Raw genomic sequence first — 23,921 nt, 5'->3', positions numbered from 1 at the left:
ATATAGTGTTACTCTGCTTATAGATGATTCGCATCCCAGTCCAACTGGCCCAATGGAAAAATGGCACAAAAGGTGGACAGATTGCCTCGCCTGTCTTCAGTGTTTAAAAAAAAAAAGTTGAATATTTTCATCGCTATGACAGGATTACAGAGGAAACTGGGTTTGAGTAACATGCATCTACTGCCTCACAGCACAGCTCTTTTGTAATTATTAAGAAATGAGTATCGTGGTTGTGGAGAAGACGTCCGTACCAGCACTGTGTCGGGTTTCTCTGACGCTACATTCGCAGCCGGATTCTGAAATAAGGACAAATCCCTAGATCATCCACCCTGTTCCCCTGCACCTCTTCGCCTTTTAAATGTGTTCCGCTAAATCCTGGTTGTGTGTAAAACCGAGAACTGGACTGGGACTGATGTGAATACCTGTCTCTACTCTTTTGGACCGTACTGAGTTGGACTGATCTGAACATGTTGACTTGTATTTTTATTGTAGACGTTATCCTGGACTGAAATAAAAATGACGTAAAAATTAAAACCAGGCTTATTTTCAATGATATACAGTATGTAAAAGGAAGACTGTATGAATAAACGGACGGTTCAGTAATCTTTTTTGTTTGCTGCAGTGTGTCTTCCATACTCGTTATTGATTTTCGCTTTGTCAAGAGAGCGATGGCCCCCCCGCCGTTGTATTCAGGTTTAGCAACAGAACTCACTTTAACAGGAAGTTATTGATGCCAGAAAGAGCTCCCACCCCCGAGCCTGTAAAGACCAGCCCCTTGGGATTCAAAATTATTCAAAAAGCAATTCAAAATTATTTGACTTCTTTCTCTCCCTTGTCCCTCACCAGTCAATTATGATAATGGTTACAGGGACAAAAGCTGCATGTAATTGTTTAGCTTAGGTGTCTATTTTAAAATCGTAGCCCAGATTGCCAAATAAGCTGTCACTGGACAAAAACTATAGACCAGTTTGCCATGCTTCATGAGCCCAAGTATCATTTTATAACTTATTTATACTCCTGCATAAACTTCAAGCTAAAAGTATCTTTTAAGAGTAGAACAGAAATTTCCCTCTAGGGAATAAAAGAAAAAAAATCCAATGGGAGTTCAGTCAATTGGTCAATTCCAGCTGTACTAGGCTCTGAAATGACATCCTAAAGTGATTTAAAATTGCCCACTTTTGGAAGAGCCACTTTAGGAGGATCTACTAACTGTGTTATGGAAGACCACCCTTTGTCTGTGCCCTGTTAGAGAAGTGCCAGTGTTTGAATTGCATTTTGATCTGCATACATCATATGAGCTCTGGACACCTTTTTGGACAGTGGACCTCTTGGACAGTGATACTTGATAACACTTAGAAGACTGTAATCTTTTGCTCTTGTTTTATGTATGTGGGTTTAATGACATGTATGCCATTTCTGCCCCTGTGATTCCGGGACCCAGTGCAGGTGGTGATCAATAAATAAACGGTAAATAAAGAGCCACTATATCAGTATGTACAGAAGTTTAAAGTCTGTACCTGCACAACATGGCGGTGACATGTCACAGTTTTGACACCATCCTCAGCTCATTCCCCATTTACCCTCAAGGTCAGAGTCAAATGGTATGGTGCAGAAGACAGTGCATTTTGATATTGGTATAATGCTCTGAAGGACACTTCTCTGTGTGATGATCATTATTTTGCCAGCTGTTAATGGACCTTGACCATCACCATGTTCCTCCTTTTTAGTGCTCACTCCCTAAAACAGGCACAAAAAGCCTCTTAGTTGAACTTGTCATGGTTATTTCTTTCTGATATCTTGCCGGTACATTAGCAGAACCTGAACAGAAGGCCTTACTGCCATGGAGAAAAAAGTAAATTAAAAAAAAAAAAAGTAAAAGTAGTGAGACTAATTGAGTCTCTTCCCGCTCCTGTACCCGGAGATGACGCACTTGCTACTCCAAGCGTGCCCCTCTCTGACGGCACATCTCATGGTCACTTTGTCATAGACAGAGAGACAGAGCGCCTTGTTAAACCTTTCCCCACTTTCCCTTGCTCCTTCCCCTTCATTAGCAGGGCTAAACCCCACCAGCGAAAACTGTTTTCAGACCCTTCGACCGGAAATGAGCAGTGTTCTTTGAAATGAGGATATCAGCTGGGCATCGAGAGACTTGCCAGGAAGCTGCCTTTATTAAAGCCATGAATATCAACAGAGGTGGAATTCAAGGTGCTCTCTCTTCTGGTGTTACTACAGCTTCCCGTTCAGGGGCTTTTACCAGATGAAATCATGGTAGACAGGTTCCTCTTTTGGCCCTGAGCATGCTTTGCATATCAGGTGTCGTGCAGTGAGGACTGCAACACCGTGCAGATCGAATCCCCCCTCTCTCTCTCTCTCTCTCTCTCTCTCTCTCTCTCTCTCTCTCATTTGCTCTCAAAGAGGAAGTGGCTACAGTGAAGCTTAAAGCAATTGCGTGCAGGAAGGGGGGCTGGGAGCTGGGGGCGGGTGTTTGTATGGGCTCTCGGGCACGTTCATACGCCGATAACAGACTCAGCTGCAGATGGTTGAGAGAAGCAGAGAGAGAAGAGTGAGTGAGAGAGTGAGAGAGAGAGAGCGAGAGCAAGGGGAGTGCGTTCGCCTCGCTGTAATTATGAAGCAGGAAGAAGAAGCAGGTTGTTAGTAAGTGGCCTCCGCAACGTCAGCCGCCGCAGCGAAGCTCGTCCTCTAGCAAAACCCAAGCCAACAGCGAACTGCTGTTTGTTTTTTCTCCTCAACACCGTTTTGAGTCTTATACTCCCCCAGAGGTGGTCCCCCCAGTTGAGGGACCCCCCAGATGCGGACAGCTCCAGCTGAGACGCCCCCTGTCAAGCTGCCCCTCCACCCAACTCCTCCTCCGTTGGCAGTCTTATCTTTCCAATCGGGCGGGCTGAGCGTTGCTGAAGGGGACGTGCTCCAGCTGGGCCCGAGGACGGAGAGACGTGTGCCTGCACACAATCAAGCGTGGGCACACGCGACCATACTCAGTGGGAGACCACGTTCGGGAGCACCGGGTTTTCATCATTTCCAATGATGAGCGCAAGCTGTTGACCTGAGCTCTCTCAGCGCCCCCTTCGCTCGTTGTGCACCTGTAGGACTGGAGACCTCGATCCCGCTTGAGGGTGGGTGCTCCGAGTCCAGGGGGCGTGTTGACGATCTGGCCTAAATGACTGGGAGTAACAGCATGAGCAGCGGATATTGTAGCCAGGATGAAGACAATGATGACTTTGCATTTTTCACCGCCAAGACCACCTTCTTCCAGCAGGCGCAGGGCAAGCAGGCGCATAAGGTACAGTGACATTCAACACAGCTTGGTTTCCTGCTACAGCGCTCCACCACTTTGGTGTCTTACAGTCATCTGTTGTGATCTCAGCACCCTTCCTGAAGTGAAAAGCTTAGCTTTGACTGCAGGGAAGCATGCAGAGCCATTTCATTTCTTTTCTTCTGTGTATAGTCAGTGCCTGGTCAGGAAGTGAAGACATTCATCACTGTTGGATTTATGTTTGGAATTGGATTTGTTACAGTTTCTATTTGTCTTTGAGGGAACACTCTGCTCTTCCAAGGGCTTTGGCAGAATTGGAAACATTAGTATGTGGAGATGACAGTACCGCATTTAGACAGCCCATGCTGTGCTTCCTCTACCTCCTTTTCACTTCAGCATGACTGCCTCTTCTTGCGTGGAGCCAGGTTATTTTTAGTGTAGCTTGCATCCTGGAGCACTGAATTTTTTTGACAATAGTGTTGACGGTGTTGATGATGGGGGTGATGGTTATGATGATGATCGGTGACATTATTGTGGTGATTTTGAGCAGGGTAAACCTTCTGAGGGTCAAACTGTCATGGTCCACCACCCCTCATGTTACCCACGCCCCTGTCCTCAGTGAGAGAAAATGCTTTCTGAGTGCCCTTCTTTCTACTGCCAGTTGATCCTCTTCCAGTGCTTCCTCAAGGTCTTGGTATAAGTGAGTGGGAGTAGCAGCTGAAGGAAGGAGGTGCAGGATGCGGCACTTCTCTTCGTTGTCTGTTGTGTAAAGCCACTTTTTCACAGTCCACACCTCCTGGTGTGTTGGGGAAGCTCAGAAGTGGCCACACGCCCAGCCTATATTTCCTCACTGAATGCCGGCTGCCAAGCTATCTAATGGCTCCATCGTAACTTCATTTACATTTATTTATTTAGCAGACGCTTTTGTCCAAAGCAACTTCCAGTGAACTCTATGTAGTGTTATCAGCACACACACCTTATTCACCAAGGTGACTTGCACTGCTGGATACACTACTTACAATGGCTTCCTCATCCATACATCAGTGGAACACACTCTGTCTGTCACTCACACACCATAGGTGAACCTGAACAGCATCTCTTTGGACTGTGGGAGGAAACCAGAGCACCCGGAGAAAACCCATGCAGACACGGGGAGAACTTGCAAACTCCATACAGACTTGCTTTGTCACAGAATAGGCACAGCAGTGTAGACGAATCCCAGCTACAGAGCTCTCATAGCCAGCCAGGTGCCACTTTTAACCAAGGTATCAAAAGGTGACATTCGCAAAGGTCCCTCCCCAACTATGAGAAGGGACAAGAGGCTGGGGTGGCTGTGGTTCGAGAAGAGAAACAGAAGCTTCCTACTAGGCTTTAGTGTTTGTTTCTGTAAGAGGAACTTTAAATGTTTCACATTGCTCTGAAAAGCTGTTTTGCAAGTGCGGTGTCATTTTCTTTCTTTTTTTTTTTTTTTTACAAAGTACACATGGGAAGTTATGACATCTAATGAAGAGATCCTAAAATTCATGCTTCAGTAACATTTTTATGCAGTAACTGTCATTCAGGTAGAACTGTATGACTAAGAACAGAAGAGCCACACTGATGTTTAATGTTTCACACCATGGGAGTGGGAGGAGGCTCTTTTTTGGTTTTTGTGCTCCGTTAAACCATCAGAGAGAATTTTCTCTCAGCAGATTAGTAAACTCTACACTCCAACAGCTTGAGCTGACAATCAAGGGGGCTTTCCTGTGGAAAGTTCTAGAACCTGAATGCCTGTACAGTTTCAGAGACTGACCTTTTTATTTCCCTAGGCTCTTGACGCACGCACGTCTCCCATTGCTAGATCTTTCACTTCTTTCAGGCGCAGTATAGGAAGTCGCCCAGTCTGTCCCTTAAATGAGTTTCTCTTTTTACATGCTGTTTCCAGCTCTCTGAGGCTGCCATTCCATGTCCGTCATGTCTGTCTTACTTAAAGTTATGCTGCAGTTATGCTTTACTCCGTTCTCTCTGTTGGACTGCCACTGGTGAACCTCCTAACATGCCACCTGCACAGGGCTTGCCCTGCTTCAGAAATTCTTCCTGTGTATAAATAATTCAGATCACAATCTTACTTCCCATGGGTTTGGGCGAGGTGGAGTTTTCGAGTACTACCTCTGCTGCTAGTGATACCATTACACTGGGCAGAGCCTCTTTTCATACTGGTTCCAGTGCTTCAGACAGTGCAATAAGTACACAGTTGCATTATCTGAATGAGCCACTTTTGTAATTTGTGGATTTCATGCTAACTAAGCTTTTACTATGGTGCTGGTTAATAGTGTGTGTTCCTCTGTTTAACACGAGTGCACAGTGGAAAGAATACACACTGCTAGGTGGAAGTAATCTGACCTAGTTGCTCCAGCAAACCTGTAAAGATAATGTTTCAAGTGCACCACAGCCATAGAGAGCTCTTTTCAAAGGTTTCCTTCCACAGTTAAAAACAACTGCACTGTTTTTACCTAATATGTGTTGCTGTGCAAACATGAACCATTGTGAGGAGAACAAAGACCAGCTCTGGCAAGGCTATGGCCATTGTCCTTGGTTTCCCCAAAGCACACTTGCATGGTGCCTTTAAGGTCACCCTGGAAGCCAGCATAAATGCACTGTGAGTGGAAACCAGAATGACTTTCACTTTTAATCTGAGAATCTGCGTTCCGTGTTCCATTCTGTGTGTGCGTTTGCGTGCGTGTGTATGATGTGCAACTGTGCTTTGATGTAAAGCTCTCTCCTGTGGCAAACATCCGGTCTATGAGGATGTCTTGGTGGTCACGGCAGTAATCGGGTCTGAGAATATGTGTTGATAGACTTCTGCGCATTGTACTGCTGCCACGCTGCGTTGATGAAGTGCCATAGTGCATATCTCAGATGTGGAAGGTGGACCTCATGGCAGCCAATATAAGGCAAGTAGCCTTTTATCCAGAGCAAAGAAAAAGGGGCAAAAAGGCCTTGAAGCTCAAATAGATCTGCCAGTCTTTTGAGCTGGGCAGTAATTAGTGGTACAATATACACCACTGACTCAGGTTTCACTGTAGTGCAGGACCAACACTAAGCATTGCTCTAGAGTTAAGCTGCACCTCTGCCATCCCAGCCATTGAAATAAAGAAGCACTTCTTGATTAAGGTGTGTGCGTGAAAGCACACCCAGGCCAGTTTCGTCCAGTGCTTTGTTATGTAGCATGTTACTCATCTGCAGTGCTGTGATTTGGATCAGTTCTACTCCTCAGTGGACAGAGGAGAACAGAAATCACCAGGTAGAAAGTACCATCTTGGATGATGGTGGAGTATAGTATTGGGAGCTGTGTTTTGCAAGTGCAGGTGATGTGACAGTGGGTAGGTGGTAGCTCATGTTGGTTCCTTATATGAGGTTAATTGGCAAGATTAGGCACCTGCAAACTATCAGTGAGATGTCTGCCTTTGACTGGACAAAACTCCAGCAGAACAACTAACCTATCTCAAAGAAGAATCTATTCTCACCTTTACTGCGGAACTGCTTATAAGATGCTGTTTTGCCCTCCATATTTCTTTGGGTTTTCTTTAACTGTGAGTGGCACCGCAAGGACTGTAGGTCCAGATGTTTGTCAGTGGTAATCTCCTGCTGTACCAGCCCAGATTGCTGCTCCCATTTCATTTAAAAGACGCTAATGTGTGCACATGACTTAGACTGCCATTAGGGCACAAGTACAGCAGCCATTAACAAGGTAAAAGAAAACAACACAGGATGAGTGGTAGACCAAGCTAGAGCTGCATCGTGTGTGATATGACTAATGTGTAGCAGGACCGTTCAATGGGCTGCAGCTGCTGATAGCACTACCCCCTGTGGGCATGTGCTGTGTCAAATACTTAACTGAAAAGCATCCTGTTCCAGTGCCTGACATGTAATTTTAATCTCACTTGCCCTTTTTTGACTCTTTTGACCCATCTCCATAGAAACACAAAGGGTTACATCTTCTGGCAGACATATAGCCTCCAGGTAATGAGTGAAAAGTAGAAGTCACCTTACTAGTAAGAGAAAGGACATCCACTCTCAGCCAGGTCCATGTACCTGTGGTGATGTGGCGGTCGAAGTGTCAGTCATCATGGTTATTAAATGCATTAAAGGCACTAGACTGATAAGCAGCCATTGATGATCTGTTAACTGTGAAAGCATTAATTTCTGACAAGAACTAAGGCTTAGGGGTCAAGAGTTGGACTTGAATAGAAACATCATGACATTATCAGCTGTATCCTTATGGTTGAGAACAGTGGAAATTTAAACATATGTGTTGTGTACAGTATATTTGTCACATTCAAGCATTTTCAAAACGTGCAAAAATAACAGAAATAACTTCTTAGTAAACACACTGTACCTTTATCTATTTTATATTAATTGCATAAGTAAGACATTGAGTCCGTAAATGACAATACGTATGAGTCCATAAACAGTCGATTTCACACCTTTTTAATGTCACACTCACTTGAAATGAACTGCAGATGACATTTTGCACCACCACATAGCATTATATGTGCTGGTATGGTGTATTGGTTGGTTGTTGGTGGTTGGGGTTGGGTTTTTTTTGGTGGGTGGAGTCGCTGGGATGGCACTGTGGGCATGGAGGGGGGTGGGTCTGGGACGCCAGATCTCGCCGTTGAGCCTTCTGGAGGTGTAGTGGGCTCAATTCAATGAAACATCAATGAAGGAAGGTGCCCACTTGACAACCCCAACGAAGTGCACGCGGTGGCTCCCGGCAAGGAGGATGGTGTTTGCCCATGATATTTTTTTTTTTTTTTGTGAAGGGAATTGGTTGGTTTTGGGAGGGATGGTATATTGTGGCATGGTTGGTTTGTCTAGCCCCCTTGGTTTTTGGCACGAGGGGTTGAACATCTTTCCCTGTGTATTATTGTATATTATATGTGGAGAACGAGATTGGAGAAGTGTAACAGACTAATCTGTTCATTTGAATTGATTGGCACTGGTGTGTTAATGAAATTATATTTTTTCACACCCAAAACCTATTTCAGGTTCCACACGAGGCTGCATCCTCTGTAAACCTTTATGTTCTGCCTCGTTAAGGGTTAATCTCTCTGTGTTTCTGTTTTCCTCATGCCCCCCCATCTGTCTATGCACGTCAGGTAGCTGCCAGATAACGGAAATAAAGCACAAGGCCTCAGCTTCCGTTCCAGGATTTAACATCCACTATCAAGAACTTTTACATTTATTCATTTAGCAGACACTTTTGTCCAAAACGACATACATCTCAGCAAAAGTACAATTCATGCATTACATTAAGAGAAAGCGACATGGCTGCAGACATGTGACTCTCAAGTAAACCTAGTTTGTTACCTTCTGCTTACACATCCTTTACAAACTTGCTCTCTAAGGGCAAGAGTTGTTCACCACAAACCGTCAACCTTCCCCTTCTCATGTTACATGGAAGAAGGAGACTAGGCTCCACAGGACTGCTTTATAGTGCTGATCTACCCGAAGGTGTCGCACTGTTCGCCTTCCTGTGTGACAACGGCACTCTGTTAGCACTCATTGTCACCACTGATGCTGTTAGTTTTGAACTTGTTAGTTCGTATCCTGTTAGTACTGACACTGTTAGCTCTGAAACTGTTAGAACTTAATTTGCCTGTACTGACACTGGCCGCACTGACACTGTTAGCTTTGAACCTGTACCACTGATGCTAGTAGCAATGGTGCTATTAGCACTAAAGTTGCTTGTACTGACACTGTTAGCACTGATGCTATTAGCACTGAACTGTCTGAAGAGTGCTTGAAAAACTGCGTTCATCATGGATCACAAATTGTACCACTTAGCATAACTTTGATTTGCCTACAGGATGTCTGTCAAACAGAAGATTATGAGCCTTTGGTTGCTCGCATGCACCAGTCTGAGAGTGAAACCACACACAGCCCTTTGACAGACATCCTGACTGCACTGGGTTTAGCTAATGTACCACACACAGGCTACGTATTGCACTAATGTCTGTTCGCTCATTTCTGACCTCAGCTCTGTAAAAATAAAACAAGAAGTCTTATCTCATGAATATTTACCAAGTTTTTTTTCACTAACACTAGTTTTATTCCTCTTTTAATTTTTCATTAGCTTGTTTATTCTGCTTCATATTCACTGACCTTCATTTGTTTATTTATCTCATGCTTCAACGTGTCACACAGTTTAAAATTTCACACCACTATTTACGCTGCTGGGTCATGTTTTACTACTGAATCCATTCAGGATAAGGGAAGGAAGGGGAACTTGAAGCCAGGTTCTTCAGTTCTGAAGAGAGCAGCTCTAACTACTATGCCAATCCCCTATTTGCAGTTTGTGTTTGTAGGTACCTGAAGAAGCACACAATATGCAGTGGAAATGTACATGAGCAGATATGCTGAATGAGTGTTAAAGTATTGAGCTGTGGCTCTTGCAAGAGAAACTACTGTGCTGAGTGCTCTCCACCGCAGTGTGTCGTCTCCACAGGATGTTACCCAGCACCAAGCACAAGGCTACAGCAACCCTTCTAGTGAGGGATGGAGGCTCTGCATAAACGGAAGTGAAGAATCTAGGTTAGCCAGCAGGAAAATGAGAAGCTGCATGCAGATTTGCTTATGGCTGTTGAGTGTCTTTTTCAGAGCTAATTTTACTACCGTGGACTTTGTTTGACTGGATGCCTCCAGACCAAGGCTGTCAATTCCGTTTAAGCTTCTGATAGATTCTGTTTAGGGCCAAGCATATTTTGGCTGTGCGTTTATTTTCTGGTGGCCCTTTGGGGCAGAAACTGACATGTGAATTGAACATGAAGGATGCTTTCTGTATTGTATCATTTGAGGAAGTTTTCTTTTTTTTGTGTGAACCACAAAGAGAAAGTAGAAGTATCTGCTCTTTGAATACATCTTTAATAGTTACGCCCTGTGTTGCCGGGTAGGCTCCGGTTCCCCGTGACCCCGTCAGGGACAAGCGGTTCTGAAAATGTGTGTGTGTGTGTAGTTATCATTGTTAAAGTAGCAGTATAGAGAAAATAACAATGCTAAAATAATGTTAGAAAAATGTTATTGTGGTGATCTGCCATTGAGTCACCAATTACAAACTATAAAGAGTGGATTTTACAAACATGCCCTTTATTCAACCACAATGTGTTTATTATAGTCATAACAATAAAATACACATGCACACGTCAGCTGAAGCTGCTTGTACTGAGCGTGGTTGCAGTAAGCCAGAGCCTAACCTAGCAACACAAGGCACAGGGCTGGAGGGGGAGGGGACACACCCAGGACAGGCCATCAGTCTGTCACAAGGCACTTCAAGCAGGACTCAAATCCCAGACCCGCCAGAGAACAGGATCCAGCCAAGCCTGCTGCACCACCGTGCCCCCATGGCCCTGACTCCTGAAACACTTAGAATAAAATTTACACTTTCAAGAACACAAAGGTGGTGACCGGCAACATAAAACACATTGACAGTGTCCACAATATTAGGGTTAATTTAAACATCACAGCAAACTGGAATAGAACAAACACCCTTCAATATTCTGTAGAACAGGAACTACGTTGAACTACGCTGAATATAATTCACACCACCAAATACAATAAAACACAAACTGCAGTGCATTATGGGAAGACATTTAAATACTGATGTCTTCCCATTGCTGTTACATTATATTTCCTGTATGAGAGCTCTCCGAGATGTTTAGAAAAAAACATGGTGGAGGTGATATTGTCACCAACGAACAGGACTATTTATATTTACAAGCTGACTTGAGGTTTTAATTTAAACCTTTTATGAAGCATATCTCCAGTAATTTTTTCAGCTGAACTCTCGGGCTCACCCTTCATGTGTTTCCCTTATTGGTTTTCTGTTAATGGGAACTGATCCACATTTAGTTGGTCGTGCCAAAGCCTCACAACACCTTGTCTGTTTTGGTCTAGGTTTCAAACCAGTTCAGTCTGTGTGAAGTTTGCATGTTCTCCCCATGTCTGCATGGGTTTCCTCCCACATTCCAAAGACAGGCAGTTTTGGCGAACTAGATGCTCTAAAATGCCTATAGAGTGTGAATGTGTCTTCCTACCCTATAATGGACTAATGTCGTGTCTAGGGTGTACACCTCAGCCTTGTGCTTAGTAATTCTAGGATAGATTCCAGACATCTGTACCCCTGACCAGGACAAGCGGTTAATAAAAGTGAGTTAAAGAAAGGCTGATCCACATTCAATTCTGTTGCATGCTCATAAACTGATTAAAGCGCGAGAACTTGTTGAATTAATTAAGTGGACCCATAAAGGGAACGCTGCAGTACTCTCTTGGCAATGGTGAGAATGGCCTCTACGCATCAGTGTTGTGAAAACAAAAGGTGGCCCTTGTTCTTCAGCACAGTTTTCTGTGGAAGATCATGACATTGGCTGCACTTGTCAGCATCCCTCCGGCCTGATAATGCTAACCCCTGAAGGAACAGCAGGTGGTGAGGCTATCGCACAGTCCAGAGAGCGCTCTCGCCTCAGATGGAAAGGCCTGATTGTGCACAGCGGCATCATCGCATGCAACGGAACCTGAGACTGTTTGAAGTTGCCTCCGCTGTGTTATGAATGTAAGCACACGGGCTTTTGGGTAACAGATGAAGAGAGCCAGACTCTCCAGTTGCTCCCAGGTGTTTTTGGTGTTTAAAGTACTCCCCTTTCCCATAATGCTCCACAGCCAGATTAAACACTGGCTGAAAATGTGCCACAGGGCAGGTCAAGAACAAAGCAACACTTGCTCCTCACATCAAAACAGGATCACAGAAACATGCAAGGAGAAACTTACTGGTGCTGTTTTAATGCACTGTAACCACAGAAACCTCCAAAAACAAAGCCAGTAATTGCATTTATATGGAGTGTGATTTAAAAAAAGAAAAAAATGCCATTATCAGGTCAAATCATGGTAATGGATTTTGCAAATTAAATGCTATTTCATAATGGAACAAATTTGCTTCACATTATTGCGTAAGTTTCACTGTGGATACTGAAGCACTGTGCACTAGGGCTGTGGAGTTGGTATACAAAACCTTTGACTCCGACTTCAACTCCAGTAACCCAATAATTGCTTCCTACTCCGACTCCACAACACTTAAGTTGCACATTATTTTGGGGGTCAACTGATCCGGTGAATATAGGCCTAAACCTATACTGCACCTCTGGTTTTTGGGGGTTGACTTATACGCCGGCATATACTGTACATTTAGTTGGAGTCGGTAAGTTTTTACTGACTCTCACTCCAGTAACCCAATAATTGCTTCCGACTGTGACTCCACGACTCCGACTCTTTGACTCCAACTCCAGTCACCCAGTAATTGCTTCCAACTCCGACTCCACAACACTGCTGTGCACATACAGGCACACAAACGTGACTGCATACCGGTAGCTCTTGGCATGTTGAGCTTTGTCTAGCCTGGTACAAGTTGTGTGCTATCTACCTGAGACTTTGGTACCTGGGGACCGGGCAGTGCCACATTGTGAACTGCTCTGGCTCACTTCCAGATCACGTGTCGTGTCAGTTCCAGAGCTTGATGCTGTGATGTGTGTCTTCAAGGAGTGCGTGTTATTATGCATGTTAATAGGATGTATTTCCATTGCTGCATTCAGTTTCAGGCTTGCTTTTCCAATGTGTCGCACGATGTTACTGCCTCACTGGCACTGGTACTAGGCGTCTCTTGTTTTGAAATGTGTTCATTTAAGATAAATTGATATCTCCATCTGTCTTTCAGATAGGTGTGCCAGTTAATTGTTTCTGGGAAAAAGGAAGAGTATACACTCCCTGCACCTATTTTTCTGAAGAATCTGCCCGTTGTGGTGTCATATTTTTATGCTGCATTAAAGATTTAATACCTGTTAAAAAAAAAAAAAAAAAAAAAAAAATTACCTGGTTCCCTTATTCTAACCTGACAGGTTAAACTTGATTTGAATGCTTCTCTTCACAGAATCTCACATCTTTCAAATGAGCCTAATGCTGGAAGCAGAGAGCTGGATCACACTGTGCCACAGTGAGCTGACAGCACAGTGCTCTTCATTTTCCGTGCAACACCTCAAATGTTCAGCCTGCAGTTGTTTTGTCGACACTCAGAAGAATAATACGTTATTATGTTTATGTAAGGGAACGGAATATTTGAAAAGGTTTTGATGTTTAATGACACAGTGTGCAGACAAGATGGACTGTACAGCTAATGGAGGAATATGGTGTGATACTGGGGGGGATACTTATATATCCTTTATCCTGCCACTTATGTTTGTTCCCTGTCATGGATGACGGAGGATGGAGGTGGAGGGCTTATTCATGAGCTCACACCAGCAGAAGCTATAGGTGCTCATCTTCCCACCCACATGCGTGCGACCAATTGTGCCCGCATACACAGCAGTATACGTGCAGAAATAGACAGTGTCCTCCTAGTCCACACACACTTCTTGGTAGAAACACTTATTTTCAGATATTTCACTTTAACGAACACCCTGATGAACATGAAACCAATTTCGGCTGACTTCCTGACCTCACCCTGGAGCCCACTTCACTCTTCCCTATAAATACATGTAAAGTGGCAACAGGGCCAACATGCTTTTATCCCATTTCCCCTGTGGAGAGAATTGGCCTTAAATTAAGCCAGCACAGTATATTTAACAGGGTGGGCACATTTGCCCATCTTGGCATTATTAAAGCATTATTAAAGCAGATTTGCATTATACATTGATGTAAAGCAGAGCAAGCCAGTGGAGCACAACATATTAACACCAGCCTGCCAAGTCACATGAGCACATTGACCCCAGGTGTGCCATGGTTAGTTCTGTCTACAGTTGGAAAACCTTGAATAGAAATCTCCAGTTACATTTGCACAACTGGTGAAATTCCCCGTGCCTGAATATCACTGAATTTAATCTCTGATCTGTGTTGACTCTAAGCCTTACTGCTACTAGGCTTTGCTGGATGACAAAGTGTAACATTTGCATATTGTCTAGGAGCATTTGATAGGATCCATTTAGGTCCTGGCTTCTTCAGCACCTGCTTCCATGGTAGCTATATTACTATACCAAAGTTGTACACCCAGGATTTAATCCTGGATGGGCTGGTAAATTATGGCCGAGAGGAACACTAGCCCTCACTGCAGGTGTCTCAGCAGGAGGTGTAGAATTATGGTGCAAGCAAGGTGAAACATCCACAGTGACAGTAGTGACTGAAGCCTTGTGCTCTTCCAAGACATGGTAAATAATGCAGATTAACTTTATATTCATGGGTGTGCAAACCACTCATGTCCTCTTTTTAGTTTAATGCTTTTAAAGTTTGTTTTGCTCCTGTTTGTAGGGTCCCAGTTCCAATCCTTAATACAATGTTCCACTTCTGCCAAGGATGGTTTTTTTTGGACCATGGAATTCCATAGTATTTGCATTTGGTAAATGGTATTTAGCAGAAAATCATTTTTGTTTCTGGCCAGAGCTGCTTAATTAAAGAGAGACTTTCACGTGGTTTGTGTGACATTTAGCCTCTCTTCCCTTTCAGGCCAGTGCAGGGCTGCTTTGCTTGGCGACATTTTCATTGTCAGCTCTTGCGGCATTTATTGAAATGCTCTTACATGACATAGCTGGGCCCCTGGAGCTCCCAGGGCTCCTGAGTTCCTGCAGTAATGTAATCCCTAGGTCAAGGGTAAATAAAAGTGAAGTACCCATAGGTAGTGTTGTGGTTACAGCTGCTGCCTTTGGACATTAGAGGTCACGGGTTGGAAACCCACATTCTGCTAGAGTACCCTTGTGCAAGGTACCTATGCTAAATTCCTCTATTAAAAATTACTGCACTGTATAAATAGGTCAATAATTGTTCATAACTTAATACTGTAAGCTGCTTTAGCAAAAAAAAAAATTTCCAAAATGAAAAATGTTACTTTTTGACTGTCCTGGCCATCGGTCCACACTGATGTTTAATGCGGGTGCTATGGCAACAGTGCTTTGTGATTCAAACACTCTCAGCAGTTCCAGCGGAAAGGAGAATTTGTCTCCGAATGGCTGTGCTGGTTCTGCACCGAAGGTTCACAGAAGCTGACTTGTTCTGTCTTTGAAAAAAAGAAGGAGGAAGCAACGGCAGGTTTGCGTGTGCTGCTCGGGATGTGGATGGCATCTAAAAATACACTCTGTCAAATTCCCTGTTGCCATGGCACGCTGAGCTGTGCGGCCCAATGCGCAGCCATCCACACAGACTGATCTATGGCACAAGGACTTCTCTTGTTTCTGCATACTTGAAATGATTAACAGTATGCGCAGTCAGACCTTTTTTTTCTTTTTTTTTGCATTTTGGGAAGTGGCACACTAACTGTGACACGGAATCACCACTGAGTTGTTCTGGAAATAGACGCCATCCCTAAGGGGTGTGCACCGCCCCTCACTGCATTTCCCAGCAGGAGATGCAGGATAAGGGCTGCAGAAAGGTGACACATCCACCATTATGAGGGTGACTAAGGCTTCACAGTGTGGAAAACCAAAGTCGTTAACTCAGTTATGCCTGGTATTCATGCATTTGCAAACCTAATTTGCAAGTACTTGTATCATACTTTAGATTAACTCTCTCATCCTCCCTTTTTTATTATTTTGTTCTGAGCCTGACACCATCACTGGGCTCATGGAAGCAATAAGGATGTCCATTGGATTTTGGATCAGTTTTGATGATTTTGAATCAGTTTAGTTCAGTTTCTCAGCAAGATCCAGAGTACTCTGTACTCTGTACTCTGTACTCTGGGTCTTGCTGAGAGCCTCTCATGTGGATGAATTGTGAGTCAACTCCGTTTCCTACACCCATGGGTACTTTCCTGCTTTCTGTGTCTCACAGGGTAAAGTGTGACCGGATGATTTTTGCAGGTGTACAAACCCTGGGGAGAGGGTGCTTTCACAGGCTGGCTCTTCTTTTGGGAGTGAAATGATGATGTTATAATAGATACATTCATGCATTCTTAAGCAGAGGCTTGCAGAGCAGAATTTAAGCGTGGCTGCTGCCCCCTCATCACCTTGACTTCCCCGTTTCCGCTATCGGGGACCAGTCAATCGGCATTTGCATCCTCTGTGACGGCTGTGTTTCAGCGTGTGCTCAGTGGTACAACAGTCCAGCAGTTCTTGTGAAAAATGACTCAAGCAGTTCCAGTGTTGCACATGCAGCTATCTGATGAGCACAAAGCTCACGGCTCCAGAGTGCAAGACACCGCCCCCTGGTGTCTGAGTTGGACATGCCAGGCCACACAGTGAACCTGCAGTCGCTCACTCTCCACTCCAGCTGTTTGTCCAAGTCAGGGCAGTGGTGGTCTGAAGTCTATTTACACCCTAGACAGGACATCAGTCCATCTCAGGGCAGCCACACATGCGCTGACTGACATGACTCACCCATTCATACACTATGAGCAAATTTAGAGTGTCCAGTTCACCTTAAAACACAACTCTTTTGGATTGGGAGGAAATCCATGCAGATGTGAGAAGAACATGCAAACTATGCATAGTCTGAGCTGGATTGAACTTATGTTTGAACAGCCCACCCCACGGTATAATATCTTGTGCTGTTAAATCAGTGGTTAGATGAGTTTGTTCAGTCCCTGAATCTCAGCTGAGAGCTAAAATTACTGTGTTGGCATCTTAATAAATCTGTGTTATTTATTCTGCCTCCAGAATCTCAATGGAACAAATTCTGAGGTCCTTTGATCTCCTTCGACGTCTTTTAAGATATAATATGGCCTTTGCATTCTGCCCTTAAAATGATGTGTTAGCAATTTATTGTAAAGAAAGAACAACAGTTACCACCCTTTTAATGTGTATATTTCCTCTTAGGACCTCAGGGACATAAGAGTTCTTATTTAAATTAAGATTAATCTTTCACGGTAATTCATAACTATAACATTTTTGATGTAATTAAACTTACACAAAAAGCGTAAAAAAATAAAAGTATAATAAAAATCAAGTTATTTACATTTGCTAATTCATTTAGCAGATGCTGTCCTCCAAAGCTCAGATTCAACTGAAATAAACAAAATGGAGAAGTAAACAAAGTTCATTCCACAGCAGAACATATGCAATATTTATTGAGGAGGACCCGTCCTGGGTGTGTCCCCTCCCCCTCCGGCCTTACGCCCTGTGTTGCCGGGTAGGCTCCGGTTCCCCGTGACCCCGTATGGGACAAGCGGTTCTGAAAATGTGTGTGTGTGTGTGTGTGTGTATTGAGGAGGAATCATTGGGTATTGTTGGTCGAAGCTCTGTTAATATGAAAGGACTGGAACATTATTGTGGGGGTGCGGTGGCGCAGTGGGTTGGACCACAGTCCTGCTCTCCGGTGGGTCTGGGGTTCGAGTCCCGCTTGGGGTGCCTTGCGATGGACTGGCGTCCCGTCCTGGGTGTGTCCCCTCCCCCTCCAGCCTTGCGCCCTGAGTTGCCGGGTTAGGCTCCGGTTCCCCGTGACCCCGTATGGGACAAGCGGTTCTGAAAATGTGTGTGTGTGTGTGTGTGTGGAACATTATTGTTCATTAATGATCATCTATTTTTAAGGCAATTTAGTAAATTACACTTCCTGTACCCTGAGAGACAGGATAGACAAACAGATCTTCTAACTGTAGGCACCTGTGCTTTTCATTTCCTTCCGGTAAAGCACAGCATTGCTCTGTTCTGCACTTTTTGTGCAGTGTGTGTTGTGGTGCTGTTGTTGTGGGCTAAATCGATAGAGCCAGTGTTCTGGACGGAATGCTGCAGGCCCTGCTCGCTGAATCAGTACCAACATTAGTCCCAAACCCTCCCCTTGAGTGAGTCTTCAGAGAATGCGGTTCAGGGTACAGTGAGAGGAAGGTACTTTATCCTTCAGTGCCTTGGAGAAAAGGGTCTTTCTGGTACTTAACAGTCTCCGCCACACAGTTGGCATTCTAACAAAGCTTCACCACGCAGCGAGCATCACTGCAACAGGGGCCCGTCAGCTATATGTCACTAGAGGAAAAGGGCAGGGTTCCCCCGAGACACATGGCCGCGGTCATGCAGCTTGGAGAGGATGACTGTGACAGTGAGTGGGTTAGGTTGGGTTAGCTGCATTTCTCCTAGTCCCATTTCTCCCTCTGTTCCCTACTTTTCAGAATGCCGCGAAAGAGGAGGAGGAGAGGCCGAAGTCACTCTCAGACCAGGAGATCCGGGCCAAGATACAGGAGTACAATGCTCAGGTGACAGAGAATGGAATGAAACTGGTAAGGATGTGCTGAAAGCATCATGTATTGGAAACCACCTAGATCCCTAGTAGGACATGCAGTGTTCATGGTCTGCCCCCCATGACAGCCCTTTGAATGCTGAGCCAAGCATGTTTGGCAGTGCAGTTTGTAGTAGAACACTGCCTGTAATTTGCGCAGCTATGGCTCGCTCTGTAGCACAGAATTCCAGCCCCAGAAATGGTCCAGGCTCCTTCCTCCTTGCTGTGTGCATCTCCACAGTTGCTGAGAGCCTGCACAATAGAATGAAGAGCGCTGACATGAAGATGCTGTCTGCATTTACTATGAATGTTGCTCAGTACAAAATACATGCTTGCGCTCACTATGCAGATTACTTTGTTGTTTTGCAGCCATCTGCTTATCACAGCTGTTGGAAGCCACAGATCAGTGGTGTTCACATATATTTCAGCTGGAGCTGCTTTTAATCCTACCATGTTATTATATGGTTTTGTTGCATAGATGGGTCAGACAGTCAATCAGTGGTTTTAAGTTTTAAAGAACAGGTGCTTTGATTTAGTATTTCCTGTAAAACTTAAGTTTCCCATCAAATCTTATATTTGGCAGTTTTAGCATTAAAGGAAATGGCAGAGACAGTAATGTAAAAATTAAAAGTTGTAAGACATGTCCCCTCATTTGATGTAAAACTATTCCTCTCACATTATGTGCAATTTCACCGTAGTTTGTTGCCATCCTAGCATGGTTCAGAAACTGTAACGACCACACTTGTTCTTTGTGTGCTGCAGGGTGATGATGGTATCTACACAGGCTTCATCAAAGTCCACCTGAAGCTGCGGCGCCCTGTAACGGTCCTTGGGACGAGGCCTGAGGCCGAGGCTGAGGATCCAGAAAGGAGGACTTCTTTCTACCTGCCGTCAAACGCTGTCAAGCAGCTGCACATCAGCAGCAGCACTACGGCAGGTGAAGTCATCCAGGGCCTGCTCAACAAGTTCATGGTGCTGGACAACCCACGCAAGTTCGCACTGTATCGCCAGACGCACCATGACGGCCAAGGTAAGACACAGCCCTTGCAAATTATAGATGATCTTCACCGTGGTCTGGTGATGAGTAGGGAGTTTTTGTATATTCGCCAACATGTTGGTGTTGTTGATGGCTGACAAATGAGATTTTCCTTTGACCTAATGTACATATACCAAAAATACAGAAATAGAATACCAAAAAATAGGATTTCTGTGTCATCATAGATAGTCCAGTATATAGAGTATGTACCATATGTGTATACAGGTGGTCCCTGATTTACGATGGGGTTACGTTCCCTGAAACCCATCATAAGTCAAAAATATTGTAATTCAAGTATGTATTTAATACACCTAATACACACCTTTGTGTGACAGAATGGAAGATGCGGATTGCTGCCCAGCATCGCGAGAGAGTATTGCTTGCCTGGGAAAAAAAATATAAATTCTGAATTCGAAGTACGGTTTCTACTGAATGCGTATTGCCAGCTCACCATCGTAAAGTCAAAAAAATTGCAAGTTCAACCATCGTGAGTCAGGGACCACCTTTACTCTGAACAAATTTATTAAAAAAAAACTGAGTGAAACCCCAGTTATGAAAGCTGAATTTAAAAATTGCGGTGCACAAGCATAAAAGACATAACAACAGTTTGTATGTAGAGGACACTGGTCTGAAGTGTGTGTGTCTCTGTGCACTTCCATCTGTGGGCCAGACCTGTTCCAGAAGTTGACCATCTCAGAACAACCCTTGCGCTTGCGGCTTTTGGCTGGCCCAGACCCCGAGTGCCTGACCTTTGTTCTGAAGGAGAACGAAACAGGGGACGTGGAGGTCAGTAGAGTCTCAGAAATGTGGTCTATTGGTTCAAGTCCAAGGGCAGCCTTGACCTTTGTGAGTGACAGCTCTTTTGAGTTCACAGCCACTGCCTTCACACCGTCATTTCTTGTGCTACACTGTCACTTCACTGTAGTTTCATTCTTACCCAGTTCTGGCTCTGCTTAATGACCACAATAGGGTCCCTGCTGTCAGAAGCATATGACCTTGAGTGATAGTGTGTTTACCCCTCCCTCTCTCCCCAGTGGCACGCCTTCTCGGTGCCTGAGCTGCAGAACTTCCTGACCATCCTTGAGAAGGAGGAGTGCGAGCGTGTGAAACAGGTGGAAAAGCGGTACATGCTATATCGGCAGAGACTTCAGGAGGCGCTACAGGAGGCCCAGGGCAAGCCAGGCTAAGGGCCTGTTTTGAACCCGTGTCCACACAGCATGAGAATTTCCACTTGAAAAGATTTTTTAAAAATCAAAACAATCTACTCAGGACACTTTTAATGAGCTCCTCCTGCTTATTGAAGATGGAGGCAGGGCACCATTGGAGGAGGCGGAGACGGGATGCTGAGGAGGCATGTTTCTGGAGGTGAATGGCAAGCTGGGGTTTGCTCCAGCCCTGCAGGCAGAGGCCTTCCATTTGGTCAGACCTCGATCTAAAGCTGACGCTGCTGTTACTGCTGTTGCTGCTGCTGCTACTGCAAGTGTTACTTAGCATGTGTTTTCTTCTGGTCGCCGCTGAAGTCCAATGCATGCCTTTCCAAGGGTCAGAGATGGAGGATGCGTGCATTTTTAACCATATTTCACATCACAAGTCCATGTAGAGGAATACAAGGGCATGTAATTTGCCACACGATTCCAAAATTCCCATCCTTGGCCACTGTTGTAAACCACCCCTTCTTGACTGTTGTCTTGCACTATGGCCTGATGTTGCTTAGACTTCTCTAGAAAGCATAGGCTCCCTGCATTCTATTAGGAATGATGTAGAAATTGTACGCAATCAGTACCTCTTATCACGGAACGCTCTCATTCTGCATTCAAAAACTTTTCAGGAAGCAAAATTGTGATTGCCTTCATCTGCAACATATGACTTCTGAAGAACTATGGATCTTGCACTTAATGAGTGCCTCATCAGTTTCCTGATGAGGAAACTGCTGTATTTCTGTCCTGCTTAGGGTTCAACCTTGAGCAATGTGAGAACTCAGACCAGTGTGAAGATAGGCTGTTTGGGAAGTATTGTAGATAAGCTGGAGGATTTCCCTGTTCATCCTGGTGTCATATGACCGCTTCCCTGTGGGTTCTGCCTCTGTTTACTTAAGTGCCAGTGCCTCTCAAGCACTCACACATGGTACCATCACCTGTCAGCTGTCTCATTTGTGTTGCGTGTATGTGAGTGTGTTATGGATTGGAGAATCTTGTCTGTCATGACTTTCTGTTCAGGATGAATGGAGGTGATGAACTAAATCCCACTGAAGCAGAGAAACACCAGATGAACGTCACACCAAAGCTAACCCCATCTTCTCCATCTCTACATCGCACTCACTCAACAGATTCCATGATATATATAACATAGTGGTAATACAAGTGTTCTGCACACCAGTTAACATGTCAGTCACTGGGATGTGGGCCAGTACTTGTGTCCAGAATATAACTGCGTGGTACAATTACTTTTTTTTTATAAACTTCAAAGGAGATTTAAAAATTAAAGGGACAAGAGACCAGTGGGCCATCAGTTTTAACAACAGTTGCATATAAAGTATGCATTTACATACGAAACAAAAATGTAAAACTTGTTCATGTTGTGAATGCTTGAAGATGAAAACAAATAACAGTCTATCACTGTAGCTCACGTGCTGAACACCCTGATGTAAAAGCACATATCTGCTTGCTATGGGGCTTCTCTGATCTGCCTTTCTCAGCAGCCTACCCCCTTTATAATACCTAGAGAAAGGAAAGATCTCATGGTTTTTACTACTCCCAAAGCCCCACACCTTCCATGTTACTGAACGGCAGTGTTTCTGCAGTAAAGGTGTTTGCTGTGTGTGGATTTGCGTGGTTTTGTATTCTCTGTACAAACCACAGCGGACCCAGAGCCTTCCACCCTCACCTCAGGTCACCCAGCAAACACAGGACACCCCAAAGTGATGGACTTCAAGAGGACTTTCATGATGAATCAGTCATCATATTCTAGAGACTGGGCACAGTGTGGTTTGTTTTATGAGCACAGTGACAAGATGACAGTAGATGATTCTCTTTTGCTGAATTTTTTGAGTTGGGAGGTCAAATGTGTACAAATGGCTGTAAAGTTGTATAAAATCAAGAATGAAATAAAACTTCATCCTTTTATAACTGTTGTTGTCTGATAGTCTGACAGTGCTTTATGAGACTTTCAATGCTTTTCTTTGTTTCAAATGTCCAAAGGTAGACAAAGGTCTGTAGTAATGAACAGCTTGTGTTAGTGGAATACCAAGGTGAGTGGGGATGGGGCTAAACCACAAGCATTCATTCTCTGCCAGCTAATTCCCGGACACAGAAATACAAGTCACTCTCACTCTGCAACGGACTAAAATACTACAAAATGGAACAATGGAGAAAACGCTATTACAATAATTACAAAATGATTGTATCTCAGAAGATTCATAACTTCAATGTTTGTGACAGAAGGAAGCAGTGTATTTAAATAAAACTAGAATAAAATCTAAATTATTTGAATATTCACCTCATGAATATCTTGTCAACAGAATATCTTGTTTCGAAGACACTGTGGACGAAAATCAGTCTCATCCTGGATCAGCAGCTATCATAATGTTTAAAGATACAGACTTTCAACCTGAAGACAGCTTATATCCTTTGGGCTTTTCTTCTACAATGCTACTGCACAGAGTACCTAATCTGTTCTGCTATAATAAAATAGGCTGATGTATAAATAGATAAAAATGTGCAAGTTGTTTTGGTAAAAGCACTGAGAAAGACACACCACAATACAGACTAGATCCAGACAAACCATAGCTTTTACGGTCAACCTCTCCTGCATGGAAGAGAAGTTGTGCTGTGGTATGTGTTGGTCAGCAGAGAGACCTCAGACTGTTCCTATGGAGGGGGACTTCAGGAACAGGACAGATTCCCATCAACAGCTAAGTAGATCTAAGTGTTTTTTTTACCAGCTTACAATCAAATACACGTGGTAATTAATAATTACATTCAGTTTTATTTAGCATTTAAAAAACAAAATCTGCTTGGTACACTTTAAATGTAATGATGGAAAATTATATATAAAGGGGGGGATGCAGTGGCGCAGTGGGTTGAACTGGGTCCTGCTTTCCAATGGGTCTGGGGTTCAAGTCCTGCTTGAGATGCCTTGCGCCAGACTGGCATCCCATCCAGGGTGTGTCCCCTCACCCTCCCCCTCCCCCCCCCCCCCCCCCCAGCCCCCTGCCCTGCACTGCCAGGCTGGGCTCTGGCTCCCTGCAATCCTGTATGGGACAAGCGGTTCAGACAGTGTATGTGTGTGTGTGTGTGTATAAAAGAGTCCTTCATTTATAGCAACTTCATTCACTTGCACATGGAAGAAAAGCAGGGCACTTCCCTCTTAAGGTTATATTCTAAAGAAATTAAAAGTTAT

At 44.3% G+C, this 23,921-nt stretch overlaps 1 protein-coding gene across 3 annotated transcripts in view; it reads left to right on the top strand.

Moving 5' to 3' along the window:
* The window catches only part of rassf5 (Ras association domain family member 5), a 46,128-nt gene extending 23,534 nt beyond the window's left edge, over positions 1-22,594 (top strand). For 2 of the 3 annotated variants that reach the window (XM_029249677.1, XM_029249678.1), the window contains exons 3-6: positions 18,381-18,488; positions 19,250-19,517; positions 20,194-20,309; positions 20,558-22,594. In XM_029249677.1, coding sequence (XP_029105510.1) covers positions 18,381-18,488; positions 19,250-19,517; positions 20,194-20,309; positions 20,558-20,710 — 645 coding nt within the window. In that variant the 3' untranslated portion in view covers positions 20,711-22,594. Of the gene's footprint in view, positions 1-2,514; positions 3,302-18,380; positions 18,489-19,249; positions 19,518-20,193; positions 20,310-20,557 lie in introns of those variants that run through there. The other variant, XM_018758707.2, reaches the window with a different exon arrangement.
* The last annotated feature ends 1,327 nt before the right edge of the window (positions 22,595-23,921 follow it).

Source organism: Scleropages formosus, chromosome 2, assembly GCF_900964775.1.
Source record: "Scleropages formosus chromosome 2, fSclFor1.1, whole genome shotgun sequence".
Taxonomy (NCBI): domain Eukaryota; kingdom Metazoa; phylum Chordata; class Actinopteri; order Osteoglossiformes; family Osteoglossidae; genus Scleropages; species Scleropages formosus.
Note: the sequence above shows the minus strand (reverse complement) of the source record. Positions and strands in the feature narration are given on the sequence as shown.